Below are 18,196 nucleotides of genomic sequence, written 5' to 3'. Positions count from 1 at the left end.
GCACAGTGGGGAAAAAGACCTTGAGCCAAACTATGCGGTGAAGAAGTGAGGGTCAAGGCTGAGCTAGGCACCGCCCCACCACAGCAGTGACCCAGCGAGAAGTGAGGGTCAAGGCTGAGCTAGGCACCGCGCCCACCACAGCAGTGACCCAGCGCGTGTGCAGCCCTGGCCTTGGCCACCACCCTGTTTCCGCCGGCTGGCGGGGTCTGCGGCCTCTCCGGCCTTCGTGGCTTGCCTGACGGAGGGACTTGGTGTTGGAGAGACTCATGTGGGATTAACAGGGTTTCTTCTTTATACTTCTGTAGTTCCTAAACTTAAAACAATGAACAGACGTCACCTTTATAATAGGAAAAAACAATAATTTGTTTTCAAAGTCAGGAAAGAGTCAACAGATCAACCCCAAGCCTCCGCTTCACCATCGTTCTCACCGTTCTGAGTCGGTGGTGGGTCTAACGCTTTTGGAGGTTTAGTAACAGAAGTGAACGTGGCCCTCAGTCCGTCTGGGGTGCCGGCTTCGGTCCTGTGGCTGCTATGACAAGCTCCCACAGACTGGGTGGGTAGAAACCACAGGGATTTGTCCTCTCATGACTCTGGAGCTGCCCATCTGAACTGAGCTTCGCTGGTCTGAATCCAGTTGTTGGCAAGGCCGGGCTCCCTCCAGAGGCCTGGGGGAGGCCCTGCTGCCTCTTCCAGCCTCCGATGGCTCCAGGCATCCCTTGGCTGGTGGCCGAAGCACTCCAGCCTCCAAGGCAGTGTCTTTGCCCCTCTCTCTTCATGTCCTCTGTCCTCCTTTGTGCAGGTCACATCCCTCTCTTACACGAGCACCCGTGACAGCCTTTAGGATCTACTGATGATCCAGGGCCAGGTCTCCATCCTTCACTTAGTCACCCCTGCAAAAACCCTTTCCCAAGTCAGTCAGTTACGCGCTCTAGGAACTAGGACGTGGTGTCTTCAGGGGCCTTGCTTCGGCCCACTGCAGTGCCTGCGGAACGCTGTCCCCACCTGCTCTGTGTGCTGACTCTCTGGGGCTGTGCTCCAGGTGTTTGGTGTTTCCCAGGAGACTGGAAATTGCCCCCCCAAAATCCTGCAGAAAAATGCCCTTGCTGTAGGAATTCTCCAATATTTGGTGTCCTGTCCCAGGCAGGGATCAGTGACACTTCAGGACACTTCTGTCCTCCAGCTGCAAGCAAGCATACCTGAGCCTTGCCTGGCTGCACAGAACTCACCTGCCCTGGGGGCAGGGACTGTAAACCCAGGGCGGGGGGCAGGAACCTAGGGGAAATGTGTAAGATGAGCCGGTGGGGACTGGAGCAAAGGCCAGGAGGACTGCAGTCTTCAGACCAGGCAGGAAGTGCCCCTGTCTGACCACATCCCCCCACTTTGTCAAGAGAAGCTGAAATTTTGGAGTTTTTAGGGAAGTAGCCTCAGTCTTAACATTGGCACAAATACACATTTTCTTTAAACGAATGAGAAAGTAAAACCTCTATTTCAGGTTTGCTGAGGCCCTGGAGGCGGAGATGCCCTTACCCCACCCTGGGACTCACTGGCCCTCCTTCCACCTTCTCTGCCGAATCCCTCCCCCCAGCCCAGACACTGACCAGGTGCTAGCGGGACCCCCTGGTTCCCGGTGAGCATCCCCTGGGACTCCAGCAAGAAAAGGCAGGGAGCCCTGGAGTCTGGGGAAATCAGCAGCAAGAGGACTTGCTCCCTCCCAGGGGACTGCCGAGACTTACTGACTCATGCTGTGTGGCAGGAATCTTCCAGGAAGCCTCTGCTGGGGTGGGGACGCAGCTCCCTCTGACACGGCAGGCACGCTCACAGGACAGGGGCACCTTTGCAGGGTTCATCCTGGGCAGGTGCTCTGGAACCTTCTCCCAGCCCGCGTGCCTGGGGAGGTGGCCATCTCCCAGCCAACCCAGTGGGGGTGCCAAGGAAGGGCCTGGCCAGCGCCGGCAGAGGCAGGCAAGGCAGGCAGCAGGAACTGGGCTTTTTAAACACTTAAACCCCAGGAAATCGCGGCATCGCTGGACGGGGAAAATGAAAGACTTTGGAAGTCGCCAGGAATTTGACTCTGCGAGTTGGTTTCCAAGAGCCTAAGTTAAGCATCTCCAAGTGGATATTAAAAAGGAGCAGCGAGGCTCGGCGGCGGGGGCTGGAGGGGGTGGAGAGAAGAGGCTGCCGCCGGAAGCTGCACGCTGGACGGCTGAAGCCACCGCTCTGAAGGCCGGGCGCTGGTCCTTGCGGGAGGACCCTGGGCGCTGCGGGATCCCTCCGGGCCCACCTCTGGCCCTCTTTCCCCAGCGTTTCCCCCCTCCCCTCTCTCTCCTCTTGCTGCCTTTTCCCTCCCGTTTCGAAGAGACAATGCTACTTCAGTTTGGAGCACAAACATATGATCAGCACATGGAAATGTGGTAATTTGGATGCATTCGTGATTGCAACAGATTGAAGAAATTAGACCAGACAAAGAGTGTTTTTGGAGGAGGAGGAGGAGGAGGCAGAGAGAGGGAGGGCGACGGTCGGGGTGAGAAAGGGGAGGACGCCCGCCTCCGAACCAGGGACGCCCGGACTCCCGCCTGCTGCTAAATATACCCGTAGGAATGGAGAGGGACCGGATCACAGGTAGGCGGACGGCCCTCCTCGCCCACTCCCCCGCCCTGTTCCCCGGACTCAGCGTTATTGCTGCTCTGGGAAATAAGACCCAAGGGTCACTTTTACTCATTTTTGGAGAAATATTTCTTTTCCTTTTGACTGGTCTCAGTTCGTGGGTTGGAATGTCGTTCCCAAACCTAAGCGCTCCCAAGTCTGGCTTTTATTTAAACCCGGCTCTCCTCTCTCCTCGCAATTTCTCTTTCATTTTCCAACGTGCCAGTTTTGCATCTGCGACCACAGTGAACGTGGGCCCCGGGGCAGGGGGCCTGCCGTGGCGCTGGGGCGGGGGCAGCCAGGCCTGTTTGTCCACTGTGCGGTTTGTGCTTTTGCTGCCAGCCCAAGTCTGTCTTCAAGGCTGTCTTGGTCTCCTCCCTGAAATAGCTGTTCTGGGCCTCCCTGGCAGTTGATTATAGAGATGGAGGCTCCCGGCGCTCAGAGGCGTGCGCGCGCATCTATGCGCTCTCGTGCGCGCGCGTGCACATGTGGCCGTAGGCTCCCGCGGACCTCGGCGCAGGCACAGGCCGGTGGGGCGGGGCATGGATGGATAAATGAAAGAACGGAGTCTCCCCTGCGTTGGCCTCCGCAGTGAGAAAACCCTCCTATCCAGGCCAGGCCTCGGCAGTTCCCCGGCGCGTGCTGAGCGGGTTTGCAGACCTCGGGAACTGCATTCGCGACTGTCCCTGCGCTTGGGCGCACCCCTCTGGGCCAAGTGCTGGGGAACCCTGTGGATGAGGAATCCTACGGTGTGAGCCACGGTCCTGGCTCCCGGTGTTCTGAAGTGCCCTGGGTCAGGCTGCACCTAAGAATGCCGTCCTATAAGAACCAGTGGCGCTAGTCTGTTCGTCACCACTGTGTGTGTGTGTGTGTGTGTGTGTGTGTGTGTGTGTGTTGGGGGGGTCTGTAAAAGACCCCTCAGTGGCCCATTGGGAGGATGGGCTGCTCCCCTGCTATTCGCCAGGCAGGGTCAGAATTGGCTGGGCAGCTCTGGGCCGTGGGCTGGCAGGGTCCTGCTGAAGGGACATGTGTGTTCTGGGGCACATACTAGCAGGCATGGCAGGAGGCTGTGCCCTGAAACCGCAGCTCCGCTTGTTCTGCTTGAGCTCTGATGGGTGCAGAGCCAGGGTTCCAGTGCCCCATCTGCAGGGGCTGGGGGCAGGGGCCACCGGGAGAGACCCTCTCCAGGCCTGTGCTGGTGTGTGGAGATGACCCCGGAGCAGGCCACCTGCCACAGGCTGCTCTGAGCAGAGAGTGCGCCCTGCTGCCTCCTGAGCTCCAGCCCACAGGTCACTCCAGTGTTCTGGCTGGAGGGGCCTCGGGTCCAGCCTGTGTTGATTGATTGATTTAGTGATGCTGGGCATCGGACTCGAGGCCTGAAGGATGCTGGGCAAGTGCTGGACCGCTGAGCCACACCCCAGCCCCAGCCTTCATTTCATAAATGACCACACAAGGCCCGTTGGGTGACCACCTGAGGCTCTGAAAGCCAGAGCACAATCCCCGTTTGTATGTGTTTTTATTTTTAAAAAGCTTTTTTTCCCTCCTAAAACTCAGTTGTAAACAGCACTAGGAACCAGGAGGAAAACCCAGAGCTGCCTCCCCACCATGCTCCTCCCGGGCCAGGCCTCCAGGCCTCCAGGCCTCCGCTGTGGTCCTTCATTGAGCTGAGCTCTTATCCAGTTCCTGGGAGGGCGAGCTCTCGTCCTGTCCCTGCTGGGTGACCTGGAGGAGGTACCCTCAGGGCCCCTAGGTGGCGTCCTCTCTCTCTGCCTTCTCTTCTCCCTGGGCCCACTGGCTCATGCCCCTTTGTCCACCATCAGATGCAGTGACAGCTGCTTCTGTCCTTACTTCAGTCCTTACCGGTGCTGCAGGGGGCCCTGGGCCTGGGGGAGGGTGCGTGCAGGTGTGGTCAGAGGCCTGCCCTGCCGGGTGCCCCACCCACTGACTCCCAGATGCAGCTGTGGACGCCGCTCCCGCCCCCTGGCTGTTGGGTCCAGCCTGGCTGCCCAGCAGCTGTCTGGGAGCGGGCAGGGGTGTGGTCCTGCCCTGGTGGGTCCACGGTGGTCTGCCCGGCCTCAGGGAAGGGGCTTCAGCAGGCGCCAGCAGCTCTTGGCTGCTTCCTCTTTCTTCCTCTCTCCCCTTGCCTGGTTTGGGAACCAGGAAGCCTGGGGTCCTCCCTGCCCTCTCTGAGGCCACCGCCTTCCCCTGGGAAGATGCCGCCTGCTTGTCAGCGGGGCCTGCCAGCGTGAGTCACGGGAGCAGGGACAGGCTGCCGAGGCACAGAAGGCCGTTCCTCCAGCCAAGGTCGGGGATTTTTTTGTTTTGGACTGGCTTTGTGGCTTTTACAAATTAAGCAGTTTTATCTTGTTCCAAGAGCTTGTACTTCAGTAGGGAGAGAATCTCCGAGAAGGGAACTTTCCACTGAGAGCTGGTGCTGCGGGGCCGCGGGAGGGCGGGAGCGGCCCAGCGGGGAGGCTGGGCAGCAGCCGAAGTCGCTGGGCGGTCACGGTGCCGGCATGGGGTCCTGGAGCTGCCTGGCTGCCCTGGCACTGGGCATCTGCTCCTGGTAGGCGTTTGGCCAGTGCAGCGGGGCACAGCCGGGGCCCTGCTCCTCTCGGACTGGACCCTCTGCTGCGGACCAGCAGGTAGCTAGAGGCCCCTGGAGGCCGTGCCTCACTATCCCTTCTGTCCTCGTTCTGTGGCCCCCCATCTCCGAATCCCTGGGGAGTTCGAACCCCCCACCTGGGTGGGCGCTGAGGGCCACTGGCCTCCTGCCTGTGTGGAGTGCTCTGGCTTTGCTCTCGGCCCCAGGATGAGAGGTTTGGGTCCTCCTTGCTTTCTTCCTTTGTAACCAGCCGGACTTTGGTCCCTGTGGGGATTTCCTAGTGGCTCACTCAGAAGTGCACACTCTCCCAGCTCTGGAGGACAGCGTGCAGATCCTCTGGGTCTCTGTGGGCGAACCAGCTGCTGCTGGTGGCCGCAGTCCTTGGCATTCCTTGACTGTGGACACCTCACTCCAGCCTCTTCCTCATCACATGGCTTCTTTCCTGTCCCTGATGTCCCTCTGCCTTTCTTATAAGGACACTCACAGATTTCAGGCCCACTGGGTGACTGGGGATGATCACATCTTGAGGTCCTTGACTTAATTCCATCTGCAGGGACCATTTTCCTGAATAAGGCCACACTCACAGGCTCCCAGTGGACATCCTTTGGGGACCACCATCCTTTTAGTCCCCTACAGTCCCCATGCGTCCTGGATGCACAAGATGGTTCTGTGTCCCAGACCCCTCAGTGGCCCACCTGGGCCTTTGATGTGGTCACTACCCTTCCATGTGGTTGCTTACCTCTGGTGAGGTGTGAGGAGGCCTAGCCCTGTGTGGAATTCCAGGGACCAGCAGGAGCCTTCCTGCAGGCCCAGAGCCCTCCTGTGACCCTGTGCCCAGTTGACACAGCTCCCCAGGACCGGCTGAGTGGTGGGCAGAGGGGTGAGGCTGGGGCAAGACACACAGATCCGAGTCAGCATGATTCCTCGCAAGCTTCAAGTCTGCCCCGACATTTTTCTGCTTGGGCTTTAGTTCTGGTAAAGTCCCTCTAGGAATTGCTGTGCATTGAAGGAGTACGTCAAATGACCACACTGCACGAGACCTGCGCGGCTTCACACTGGTGGGGGTGCTCACTGTGGCCACTCTGGACTGCAAGGGCTGTCTTGGACTCTGACCTTGACATCACATGCATGCTGTTCATCCACAAGTGGCGCCCACTGTGTGCTCGCACTGGGTACCGTGGAGCACAAGGCAGGGCCTTGGCCTCAGGGCTGCACACACAGCACCGAACCGTGTGAGTGAGCACGGGAGCGGCCGGGAGGAGGGAGCCAGGTCAGGAAGGGCTGCCCTCGGGAAGGCGCCGAGGGGTGAGGAGTGGTCCAGGCTCCAGCCAGGCCTGCCAGGAGGTGCAAGGGCCCTGTGGCATGGGGCTGAGGGAGTCAGGTGACGGGTTGGGAGAGACCAACCCCGGCTTCCTGGACGCTGTCAGGACTTCCTTCCTGACCCGGAAGTCTGGGGAGGCCTCGCCGCTCACTGCACAGCACGCCCAGGGCCTGCTCTGTGCTGGCCCACGCGGGGCCCTGTGGAGCCCTGTCCAGTTGGATGGGTTGGAAGGCCCTGGAGGGGAGCGGCTGGCTGTGGCTTCCAGGGACTGTCCCTCAGCCGCCCACCTCCCCGGCTCTCGGGACTCAGGCATTTACAGGTCCCACCCCAGGTCTCTCTGACTTTGTGGATGCAGCCTCCTCTGCCGTCCCTGCCTCTGGCAATGCCACCGTTGGAGGGAGCTGGGAAGGGGACTCATCTCCCGCTCCGGCCTGATGGGCTTCTTCTTGCCCAGCCTGCTCCACCTGGGTGCAGCACCTCCCTGCCCGCCTGCTGCCTGCCCAGCCTGGGCCGCTGCTGCTTCCTGCCTGGCTCTGGTGCCAGACCCGCACAGGCAGCGGATGCCCAGAGCTGCCCCGCCCCCGTCTCCCGCCTGCCTCACCTGCCCTGCGCTGCGCTGCGCTAGCAGGTCCGTGGTGTAGGTTCTGGGTGCTTCGGCTCAAGCCCACCCGTGCGGGAGCGGAGAGGCCCCTGAGGGGCTCCTGAAGCCCAGGGCTGGGCAGCGGCTCTCGGGACAGGCAGGCTCAGTGTGCTCTGGGGAGGGGTCTGGCGTGGGATGCGGTAGGTGTGGCCCCGTTTGGAGAACCGATTTGGGCCACGCGGAGCTCAGCCCCGGAGGTGCCTTTCTGCTGTGTGCACAGGTCTCCCCCTTACGCCTCTGAGCCTCTGACCCCAGATCCACCCCCATCCCCTGAGTTGAGAGGAAACCGTGACTCGAGCAAAGCTAAATAAACACAGTGACACAACCCTCGGAATCCCGAAGAGGCGGGGCCTCTGCAGCCTTCCTGTGAAACCCCGAGTGCTCCTGGCTGCTCTTCCCCTTTCCCAGATCTGCTCCACCAGCAGGTGCAGGAAGCCTCCATTCACAGCCTCTGCTTTGACCTTTTCTCCCATCATCACGTCCCTGTTGGACACAGCTTGCTCCCGTTCATTTAGCAAATAGGCATTGAGGTCCTGCCGTGTGACAGCACTCTCCTAGATTCTTGGTCTACAGTGAGGAGAGAGAGGGAGCCTGCACTGGATGTCAGGCAGCAAATAAGTCACTAGATGGTTTTAGATGAGGGCTGTGAGGAAGCTCAGAGAGAAAGGTGCAGTTCTTGCTAGGTTGGTAGCCAGTGCAAAGGCCCTGAGGTTGAACCTCAAGGCTTGAGTGCCTGCAGAGCTATAGAGGAGAAGGACTGAAGCCCCAGGACAGGTGGAGACAGGTCATGCAGGGCCTTGGAGGCCCTGGTGAGGACTTGATTTTATTCTTGGCTGTGGTGGGACCTCAGTGCCCTGCAGCTGCTGTGTGGCTGGTGGCAGGAAGGGAGGGGAAGCAGGAGGCTGGAGGGATGGATTGTAGTCACTGCAGTGGGGGGCTCTTTGCTAGGGGCCCCAGGTGGTTGAAGAAGACAGAGGCTGATGTGGCAGCTTCCGTGGCCTGGGCTGCTTCTTTAGGAAGGAGCACTTGCTGCTTCTGGGCCCAGCTGGGCTTTGGTCTGCTTGACTGGGACAAGGAGCTGTGACCTGACCCTGGGAAGGTGGCCTGGGAGCCGGCAGCCTCAAGCCAGGGATGCAGGTGTAGGCAGAGGGAGCCCCGCGTGATCCTCCCAGGGCCTGCCGGTGCCGCCTCCCTGTGTGGTAGCCTCGTGCCTAGTGCCTGGGCTCTGCCACAGTCCTGTGGCTTCCAAGATTCTCCCCCGCTTTGGTCCCCTGGCTCAAGGGCTGTGTGAAGATCCTGGTGGCTCTTGCCCGGCCCTTGGGGCTGGGGCAAAATCAGAGCCTCCCTCTCCTTATAGGAGCCCCAGCCGAGGTCAGGGGCTTCCACTTCCATCCCTGGGAGAAGCCTCGACTAGGGAGGCTGTGGGGAGGCCAGGCAGCCAGCCGGTGGGGCGTGGAGTCTGTCCCTGCCCGTAACCCCCAGGGTTGGGCCGTGGCCCCTCAAATTCTGCGCTCCCTGTCCCCGCCCCTTCTCCAAGACAGACCCCACCCCTGCGGCTCCTGCGTCCCCGGATGCTCTGCCCTCTGCCTGGCGTGCTGCTTGGGAGACACGGGTGGGGAATCCAGGCACTCCCAAGGGGCAGCCTGCTCCCGAGTCCCCTCCACGTGGGCTGTGAGTCAGGGGGCTGCTCAGGAGCCTGGGCGCCCTTCCAGGTCGCTCTGAAAGGGACTCATGGATCTGGGGACGGACACTACCTCCTGCTGGTGGCTGTGAGCTGCCGCCCCCGCAGCTCCTGAGCTTGAGGACGCTCTTGGGGTGGTCGCTGGCTCAGCCAGGCCCCTCGGGCAATCTCCCCTGGATTCTCTCTCTGACCTTTCCCGGGTGACATTTCTCTCACCTGCGCAGGGCCAGAGCAGGTGGTGGGACAAAGGAACCTCTGTAATAAGTTGGGGGTCTGCGCACCCCTCTCCCGAAAGCCCCAACCCCACGTCCCTCAGAGAGCATGCTGCGGACTGTCCAGGGGCCCCAGCAGCAGAAGCCCTGCTTTTCCACGGCCTCACCTTCCGGTGGCTTCACTCAGGCCCCGCTCACTCTGGGCAGCCCTCAGCCTGGACTTGTCCCTCCAGCAGGAAGCAGGGCCAGCCGGGGTCCCCAGTGCGGGGCTCTCAGCCAGGCTGTGGGACGGGGATAAAAGAGCTTCAGCTTCACCATGTCCACACGTGCAGGAGCCTTCACAGCTCCTGGTCCTGGGGTTGCCATGCCCCAGGGACAAAGGAAGGGCCTGGGGCCTCTGCCCAGACAGGGTGGCCTCAGTCCACGCCCCTGTCGTGTATTTGTGGAGCAGGGTGCCCTGCGAACTGGAGGCCGGGCGCGGCCAGAGGGCCGCGTTTTCTGACCTCCTGTGCTGCCCGGCCACCCCTGCCTTGCAGCGTGGGTGTGGGGTCTGCTCTGGCGGGAGGTGGGGAGGGACTGGCGGCCGGCAAGACCCTGGGGCTGCGCGCAGAGAGCCCCTTGCCCAGCAGGCGGCGCTGCGAGCCCTGGAGAGCCGCTGGGCCTGGGCTGGCGTCTTTGATCCGTGGTTTCCGCTGACTGCCCTGCTGGGTGCAGGCCAGGGAAGTGCCCTGAGGACAGAAGGAAGCTCCCAGGCACAGGACAGGGGTTCCTGTCCCATCTGGGTGGGGCACAGAGAGCTGAAGCCCTGGCTCAGGAGAGGGGGAGAGGGAGGGAGGTGCCCGGTGCCCCCGCCTCTGGACCGGCTCACAGTCCGAGTTGGGGTTGACGCGTCTCAGGTGCTTACATTTTCCCAGCTTTTCATGAAGCATTTTGAGCATACGGGAAAGATGACGGAATCACAGCGCAATCGCCCTCATGTCCCGGGGCCCCCAGTGGCCAGTGGCTCTGTGTGCTTCGTCGTCCCTCTGCCCACCGCCATCAGGCTTTCGGGGGACGCATTCCAAGATGAGTTGCAAACATCGGTTCACAAGGCCCCTAGACCCTTCGGCTTGCCCCTCGTCGGTGGCACTTTTCCTTCTCGAGGTGACATCCGTGGGCCACAGGAGGGTCAGTGTACTGTTCTCCAGATTTTGACAGATGGGGACACTGTGCGCCCGGTCGGAACAAAGAGCCCCGGGAAGTCCCCCAGGCCCCTCCCACCCTGCGGCGCCACCCCGGCAACCTCGGTTCCCACTGTCCCACCAGCGGCTGATTGGCGGGTTTGCCTGTTTGGGGAGTCCTCCGCACCCCCGCAGGCGCTGAGCCCCTTCTTACGCCCAACCTGGTCCACTCGCGAACCTTCTGCGGCCTTTTGGCCATTTTCCTGCTGGTGGGCCCGGAGGCTCACCTGCTGGTGGGCTGGAGGGCGGGGCCTCTCACCAGGCCCCCTGAAAAAGCGCTTGGTTTCCTCGTGCAAATGCCCAGAAGTGGAAGCCCCAGCCGCAGCGGAGGCGGAAGCTGAATTCCAGGAACCTGCCCGGCCTTTCCCCAGAGTGGCCGCCCGTGGCAGTCCCACCAGCATGAGGTCCTGGTGGCCCCAGGTGTCTGCCAGCACGTGGTGTGGGCACCCTCAGGGTTGAGTCCTGCGGTGGGTGTTTGATTTGCATTTGCTGGGGGACTCGTGTGGCCTACCTGTTAGCCACTCTCACACTCCTCCGTGAAACCTCATCTCTGTTGCCCATTTCAACCATGAGGCCCTTGACTTTTCCTCATTCCGTCTGGATTCTGGTCTTTTGTCAGACATTTGGTGTTTTTGTTTGTATATGTTTGTTTATTTATTATGGTCTTGAACCCAGGGGTGCTCTATTGAACCAGTGGGCCATACCCCCAGCCCTCTTTGTTTTTTGAGACGGGCCTCTCTCAGTTGCTGAGGCTGGCCTCCAACTTGTAATCCTCCTGCCTCAGCCTCCAGGTCACTGGGATCACAGGCTTGCGCCACCCCAGCGCTCTTCTCCTCTAAGGAGAGCATGTTTCGTTTCCCTCCAAGCCTTACTTTTTAGCCTCATTCCATTTCTTTGATATGCTGTGTTTCCATTATCATTCTTTGAAATACTATCAAATTTCCCTCGTGACTTCTTTTTGGATTCGTGGATTTTTAGAAGCATATTATTTAGTCTGCAAATAGTCAAGATTCTTCTAAATATTGGATAGTTATTGATTTCTAACTTAATCTTATGGTGGCCAGCCAACACAGTTTACATGATTTCAGTCTTTTCACTTTTGAGACTCATGGCCCAGTATAGAGTGTGTCCTGGTAAATGTGCCGTTTTCACTTAGAAGGAGCATGTATTTTACACTTGTTGGGGGCAGCACTTTGTATTTGCTGATTAAGCCAGATGTGGTGGTGCATACCTACAATCCCAGCGGCCCGGGAGGCTGAGGCAGGAGGATTGCAAGTTTGAGGCTAACCTCAGTGACTTACCAAGACCGTGTTTCCAAATAAAAAATAAAAAGGATGGGGGATGCAGCTCTGGGTGCGCCCAGTGGTGATTGCTACCTTCTGAATGTTGCCTCTCTACAATGTATTAAGTTGAAACATAATATCCAATGCAGTGGTGCTGGGAAGCAGAGCATCTGGGAACTGATGGGGTCAAGAGGGTGGAGCCCTGGTGAATAGAACGAGTGTCCTCGTGAAGGTGGCTGGAGGGAGTTGGTCCCTCTGTCCCGCGAGGCAGCGTCAGGGACTTAGATCTGGGAAGCCAGCCTTCGCCAGACGCTGAGCCTGCTGGTGCTTTGACTCTGGGCCACTGTCCATGCATTACCCGGGCTACCGTGTTTTGTTACAGCAGCTCAGAGGGACTGAGCCAGCGTCGCAGCCTCCAGCTGGGGTGGTGGAATTGCTTGTTCATCCCGTCAGTCCTCCGGGTTTTTCTTTGTTCATTTTGAAACCCTTTTGCTCGGGTGCACACACATTTGTGATTTTTATGTCTCCTTGACAGGTTGACCCTTTATCACAGGGAAACACACTCCTGTACCTGGCGACCAGCTCAGCCTGGAGCTGGCTTTGTGGATGGCCTCTGCTGTCTTGTGTTTGCCGATGGCAGTGTGTATCTTTTTCCAAACAGAAAATCTCAACCTGTGTTCTTGCTCAAGATGCATCTTTTGTTGTCAGTATCAGGTTGAGTCTTGCCGTTTTTATCTTTTCTCACAACCTGTGCCCTTGAATTGGCGTTTTCAGGCAGTTTAGATTTAATATGGTCACGGGCATGACTGGGCTTATATCTGCCACCTTGCTCTTTGATTTTCCTTTGTTTCGTTTGGTTTTGCTTTCTTTTAGGTTAATTATTTTTTAGGATTCTGCTTTAATTTATGTTCTGGCTGTTTACATCTACCTCTTTGTATTAGTATGTTAGAAGTTGTAGACTTTTCAAAGTCTACTTAGAGGGCTGGCGTCGCAGCTCAATGGCAGAGCACTTGCCTGGCATGTGTGGGGCACTGGGTTCGATCCTTGGCACCTCATATAAATAAAAATAAAGGTTCATTGACAACTAAACATTTTTTTAAAATCGACTTGGAATTAACCTTGTGTTCCTTCATGAAAAAAAGAATAAGTACGGACCATGGCACTCTGTGGGTGCATGTGCTACTTCCCATTCTTTGTGTGACAGTTTTATATCTTTATCACACTACGTACATGTTATTTTATTTATTTTTGTTTCCTAATAGTCTTTCTGAATTTTTCTTTTTTCTATATACAGTTTTAAATGGATAACACAAAATGCAACTTTTGCTTTAAACAGTTCCATTCTTTTAAAAGAAATTAAAGTTAAAAGATGATCTTTCAGATTTGTGGTCCGGTACATATTTTGTGCAGAGTTACCATGTTTCCTGCAGGAGAAGAGCCAGGAGGCAGCTGCTTCTCCCGCGGCAGGCGCTTGGCCTGTCCAGGCCTCTGCCCACAGCTGTTGGTCAGCAGCAACTCCGGCTGGGAGCTTCCAGGATGGTGTTCAACTTCACGGGCTTAGTCTTCCTCGTTCTAGAGTCTAGAACAGTCAAATGGCTGGTCTGGGTGCCCTGGTGCCTGTGGTCGAGGCTGGACCAGGGCAGTGGCCCCAGCTGGCTGGGTGGGGGACAGGCTCTACCCTGGTGAAGTCGGGGCTTCTCTGCCTCTGCTGGCAGGTGGGGCCTGTGCAAGCTGCAGCCCCCTGAGGCCCAGAAGTGGCTCAGCGGCAGGCGGTGTCCCCGTGCCGCAGCAGAGCCTAGCGGCTCGCTGCCAGTTTCTTCTTTCTTGCAGGGAATGCAGTCTGCGGGGGAGGGGAGTGGGGTAAGAGTCCGTCTGCTCAGGTGTGCCCAGGGACAGAGCTCCCGCAGGGCCCGAGGGGACCCAGGGCCGCCACTCAAGTGTGCTAGTCCAGGGGCTCCCGTGGCACTTGGGATGACACCGCTGGCCCACGTCTGTGCTAATCGGGTTTGAGAAGTGCCAGCGCTGTCAGCCCTGCCGTCCACTCAGGTCCGCCCTCTGCTGTTTTTCCGAGGCTCCTTGGGAAGGGGAGGTGGAGCTCGGGGCCTGCTGGATACCCGGGTGCTGTGTGGAGCTGGCATCAGTGCCAGGCCTGGGCTGGGCCCTTTGTGGCCCAGGTCGACGTGCCCTGGGCTGCCTCCCTTGGAGACCGGCTGGCACGGTGGGCTTCCCGTGGCCGCTGTGGGTGCTGGCTGCCCGCACTCCAGCCCCGCTGCCACTTGCCTCCCTGCCACTCCACTGCCACTTCCCCAGGGGATTCTTGGCTGGCCGAGCGGCTCAGCATCTGGGAAGCCACGTCCCCAGCACCCCTGGACTCTGCCTGCAGGAGCTGGGGCTTCTCACTGCCGTCGAGGCCCAGGGCCCAGCCTCCCTTCTCTCCTGCTGCTGCTCAGCCGCAAGCCTCCACGAGCGCGACGCTGCAGGCGGGGCGGGCCTCTCTCCACTGGAGGGCAGGCCTGGGGGACAGGGGGCTGTTACTCCTTCCTCTGCAGCCCAGGACCCTGGGATCAGCTCCAGAGATGTGCAAAGAGGGGCCCCCAAAGGAAGAAGTCCTTCCTTGACCCTGCCCTGTGCTTCCCAAGGACAGAGGGGAGGGCCTTCCAGCCGGGGGCTCCCCACGCCCGACAGACTGGCGTTTGCCGGGTCTTCCTTCACGGTGCCCAGTCCGTGTGCAGCAGCGAGCCGTCTCGTTGCAGCAGCAGGGGCCCCTGTGCATGTCCTCCAGGAGAAAGCTCTTCGCTGGCCAGAGCTCCAGGTCCGGAAGAGGGCCTGCCTGTGTCCTTCCCCCCGCACGTATGTGCAGAGGAAACGATTCACACCCGAGCGCAAGGGTTGGAGTCAGAGCAGGCACAGCAGGTTAAAGGAGCAAAAGGAGGAAACGGTGGGCTGGGAGGTGGAGCAGCTGCAGAGGTGCCAAGTCCAGTCGGGTCGGTGCAGCCTGGGGATCCTGTGGGGTGAAAGGAAAGGAAGGGCGTGTGAGCGTGTGTGAGTGAGTGTGCGCGTGAGTATGGGCGAGTGTGCAGCGCTCATTTCCATCTTGCTGTCTTCCCGGCCTCCAGGGTTTCCGAGCGCCTCTCCGCCCTTCCCGGGCTGCGTGTGGGGCACACTGGCTCCGTGGGGCGAGCGCTCCTGGGGTTGCGCCTTGGCCTGGCAGGAAACTGGCCCTGGGAACTGAAGGCCCCACCTTTGCACAGCCGGTGCTTTTGTTGCTGTTCATTCATGGCAGCAGAAGTGGCGGAGGGCAGGGCATTTGCTTTCAAATGAGCAGATTCTGCCTTACGAGTTGGCAGTGGAGGACGGACCCTAATCCGGTGGCTCTTGTCGTCCTCGGCTCTGAGGACCTGGAGAAAACATCTGCGTCCCCCAGGGTCCACCAAGGTCAGGAGCCTCCACTCTCCAGGTTGGGCCCTCTTCTCCATGAGCTGTGGTCGTGGGGAAGGCTGACCTCACAGAGGCCCTCAGAGGCCCTGCCCCTGGAGTCCAGGGCCAAGGTCAGAGGGGGATGTCCCATGGAGCCTTGGTCAGCTCCAGACCAGCAGCCACTGGCTGCCAGCACAGGGACTGGCGAAGTGTCCTGGGGAGCCCGACAGGCGTAACGCTGGTCCTGCGCCTGCACCCAGACCCCCGAGTCTGAGGAGGCGCAGAGGGGACTGAGCTGCAGAGTGAGCGGGAGAGGCCGGGGGTGAGCCCCGCGCGCAGGTGCTGCTTCTGTGTGGACGTGGGAAATCGGCCTGAGTTGGCTGACCGGAGCTGGGGCGAACAGCCCACGACCTTAACCATGAGATAAAATGAGGGACACAGGCCTTGCAGCCATGAGGAGGGGCCCCTGCTAAGGCCGAGGCTGTGTCCTGGGGCTGCCCAACAGAGCACCCCAAACAAGCAGCCTCCAACGTCGCGCCCGATCTGGAGACTGGAAGTCTGAAATCAAGGTATCCGCAGGGCCAGCTCCTGTGGAGGCCTCCCTCCCAGCCTCTGGGGGCAACTGGGGCTCCTCAGCGTCCCTTGGCTTGTGGCAACGTCACTCCAGGGTCTGCCCCCTCTTTAGGAGGCTGTTCCTCTGTTGCCTCTGTGTCTGTGACCAAGTCACCCACGCCTTTCTCTTATAAATGTGCCAGTCCCTGGCTGAGGGATCCACCGGGCCCTCATTCTAACTGGATTTCACCCTTTCCCAGATTAGGTCACTGTCGCAGGTACTGCGTGAGCACTGGGATTCATTCTTTGGGGGAATGCAATCAACCCTCAGCAGAGGGTGCGCCCCAGGGCTCAGTCCTCGGGTTGGATGTGGAAGGTCAGCAAGGGCCCAGCAGAGAGACTGCGGGATCGGAGGAGGGCTTGAAATCCTGCGGGGAAGGGACTCTGCATGCGGACGGGCAGGTGGCTGCTCAAACAGGAGGCTTGGAAGGGAGAGGAGGAGCTTCAGGCTGTAGCTGAATAGAGGAGGACTGTCACGTGGAAGAGCCTCTGTTCCTCCAGAATACCATACCAGTACCAGGCCCCTGGAAGATTCCAGAACGTGGGTTTGACTCGGTACACAGAGAGGGGTTTTTCTCACGGCTTTCCCTTTATGACTGTGGAGTGGGGTATTTCACAAAATGGCCAGTCCCCCATGCTGGAAGTTCCCGGCCAGGACCCTGTGGACCTGTTCAGGGTGCGTAGATAGGACTCGGGCGCCTGCCAATGCCGGGCCTGTTGTTTTATGAGAACTTGAGTTTCCGAGGATCCTGGCCTCTGAGGACCCTGTCCTGGGGCAGGGAGGGAGCAGGCCCACCGCCCTCCCTCGCCACTCTCTCTGGAAACCAGTGGTGACCGGAAGCCTGCGGCACCTGGTTCCTATGGAAACGGAGCCTCGCCCGACCCACTCAGGCTTCGCCTCTGGGCGGAAGTTGCATACCGTGCAGATGGGTGCTGGGAAAGCGTGTGGACAGTCAAATGTGTCAGGACACGTGTGTGCGGCCACTGAGTGCACACATGTACACACGGCACCGGGACCCAGGTCGCCGAAGGTGGACACCCCTCCAGGCTGCAGTGCCAGCGGCTGCCCCTGCGTTTCACAGGGGTCGCAACAGACTGGTGCTGGCCACAGCCACCTCGGGCCCTGAGGCCACATCACGGTGGCCCAGCTGTGGAGGGCATTGCCTCCTATCCCTCTGCCTGGCACCCGCAGCTCTTGTTGCGGGACAGAGCCTGTTCTCAGCATCCACGTATCATGCGCTCATGTGTCACTAGGATCCTACGAAGCTGGTTGCATTGTGCCCGTTTTGTAGACGAGGCGGCTGAGGCCTGGCGGGGTGAAAGGCCCCCGGGCCGGCTCTCCCTCCCTTACACATGCACACACCTGCCTCTCTCCCTCCACGGTTGCTGTTTTCCCTCTGAGGTGGAGCTACGGGCATCAGAGAAGTTTCTAGCAGCTTTATCCTTGGGTCTGGCTCTGCTCCCAGGAACCGGCTTTCCCAAATGCTCCTGCCTGGCCTGCAGCCCCACTTCCAGCTGGACGGAGCTGAAGGGCCCTCCGCGGAGTCGCTCAGCGTTTCAAGCCCGTTCCCTCCAGTCCTGCTGCCACCACCCGGTGGTTGCCAGGGGCCGCGGGCTCGCTGGGGCATGGGCTCCCAGCAGCTGTCAGGGAGGGACGTGACGCACTGCAGCGGATGATTTCGCCTCCTGGGAGGCTGTGGGAGAAGCAGCTGAGGCGCCTGCTGGCTTCCGCTGCCACTCTTCTGTCCATGTGGACAAGTCAGAGCCTGGGTGTGTCCATGAGCCGCAGAGGCTGAGGTCTGCTTGCCGGGCACCTGTCGGTCCATCCCGGCCTCTGTGCAGCCCACCTGCCCGACCAGGCCCAGGGCTGGCCAGGCTGTGGTGTCCACCCAGCTCCGTGAGCCTCCAGAAGCCAGTTCTTCCCCCTCGGCAGCCCAGGGAAGGATCGAGGTGTTTTTGGATGAGCTTATGTTCTGGTCTGTGCTGCTCAATAAAAATGCCAAGTGAGTTTGCGCGTGCTCCTCCACGGACCTGCAGGACCGGGGCCCATGCTTCGGCTGACTCACCTGTGTCCCTCCTGTGTTCCTCCCGTGTCTCCTGTTGGCCGTGTGACCTTGAAAACTGTGACCCTCTCTGTCTTCTCCGATGTTGTCTCCATGTGGCATCAGGGAGCAGCTGGGGATTACCCGCGCCCTGTTGCTGGCGGGCCGTGGGCCAGGCTCCCCAGCACGGTGTGCCGTGTGGGTGATTGCCAGCCACACGTGTGCGAAGATCTGTGTGCGCAGGGCTTGTGCAAAGCCTCAACCCCCTGGGGCTGCCTGGCCAACACTCGCCCACGCCCGGCTGCTGTGTGTCCATCTGTGTGGCGGCTGTGTGCGAAGACGGTGGATCTGGGTCACACGTGTGCCCTGCGCTCCCCTCCAGGCGGGTGGAGACCCTCCACCCGTGTACAGGGGCTGCCGTCCAGGGTGAGGGACTGAAGTTGAACTTCCCAGGAGGCTCTGGAAACTCTCTGGGCTCTTCCTCCTGGGTCGGGGCTCTGGCTTTCCGTCTTCAGCCTGT

General features: G+C 59.9%; 1 protein-coding gene across 6 annotated transcripts in view; it reads left to right on the top strand.

Moving 5' to 3' along the window:
• Septin9 (septin 9) overlaps positions 1 to 18,196 on the top strand; it is a 143,796-nt gene that overhangs the window by 25,231 nt on the left and 100,369 nt on the right. Inside the window, exon 1 of one of the 6 annotated variants that reach the window (XM_047543301.1) lies at positions 1,859 to 2,619. The exons of the other annotated variants lie outside the window; for them this stretch is intronic. Within the exon in view, the coding sequence (XP_047399257.1) occupies positions 2,598 to 2,619 (22 nt within the window). The 5' untranslated portion in view covers positions 1,859 to 2,597. Of the gene's footprint in view, positions 1 to 1,858; positions 2,620 to 18,196 lie in introns of those variants that run through there. 6 annotated transcript variants of the gene reach the window in all.

The sequence above is a fragment of the Sciurus carolinensis genome, chromosome 3, assembly GCF_902686445.1.
Source record: "Sciurus carolinensis chromosome 3, mSciCar1.2, whole genome shotgun sequence".
NCBI lineage: Eukaryota > Metazoa > Chordata > Mammalia > Rodentia > Sciuridae > Sciurus > Sciurus carolinensis.
The sequence above is the reverse complement of the archived record's forward strand: the minus strand, read 5'-3'. Positions and strand labels throughout refer to the sequence as shown.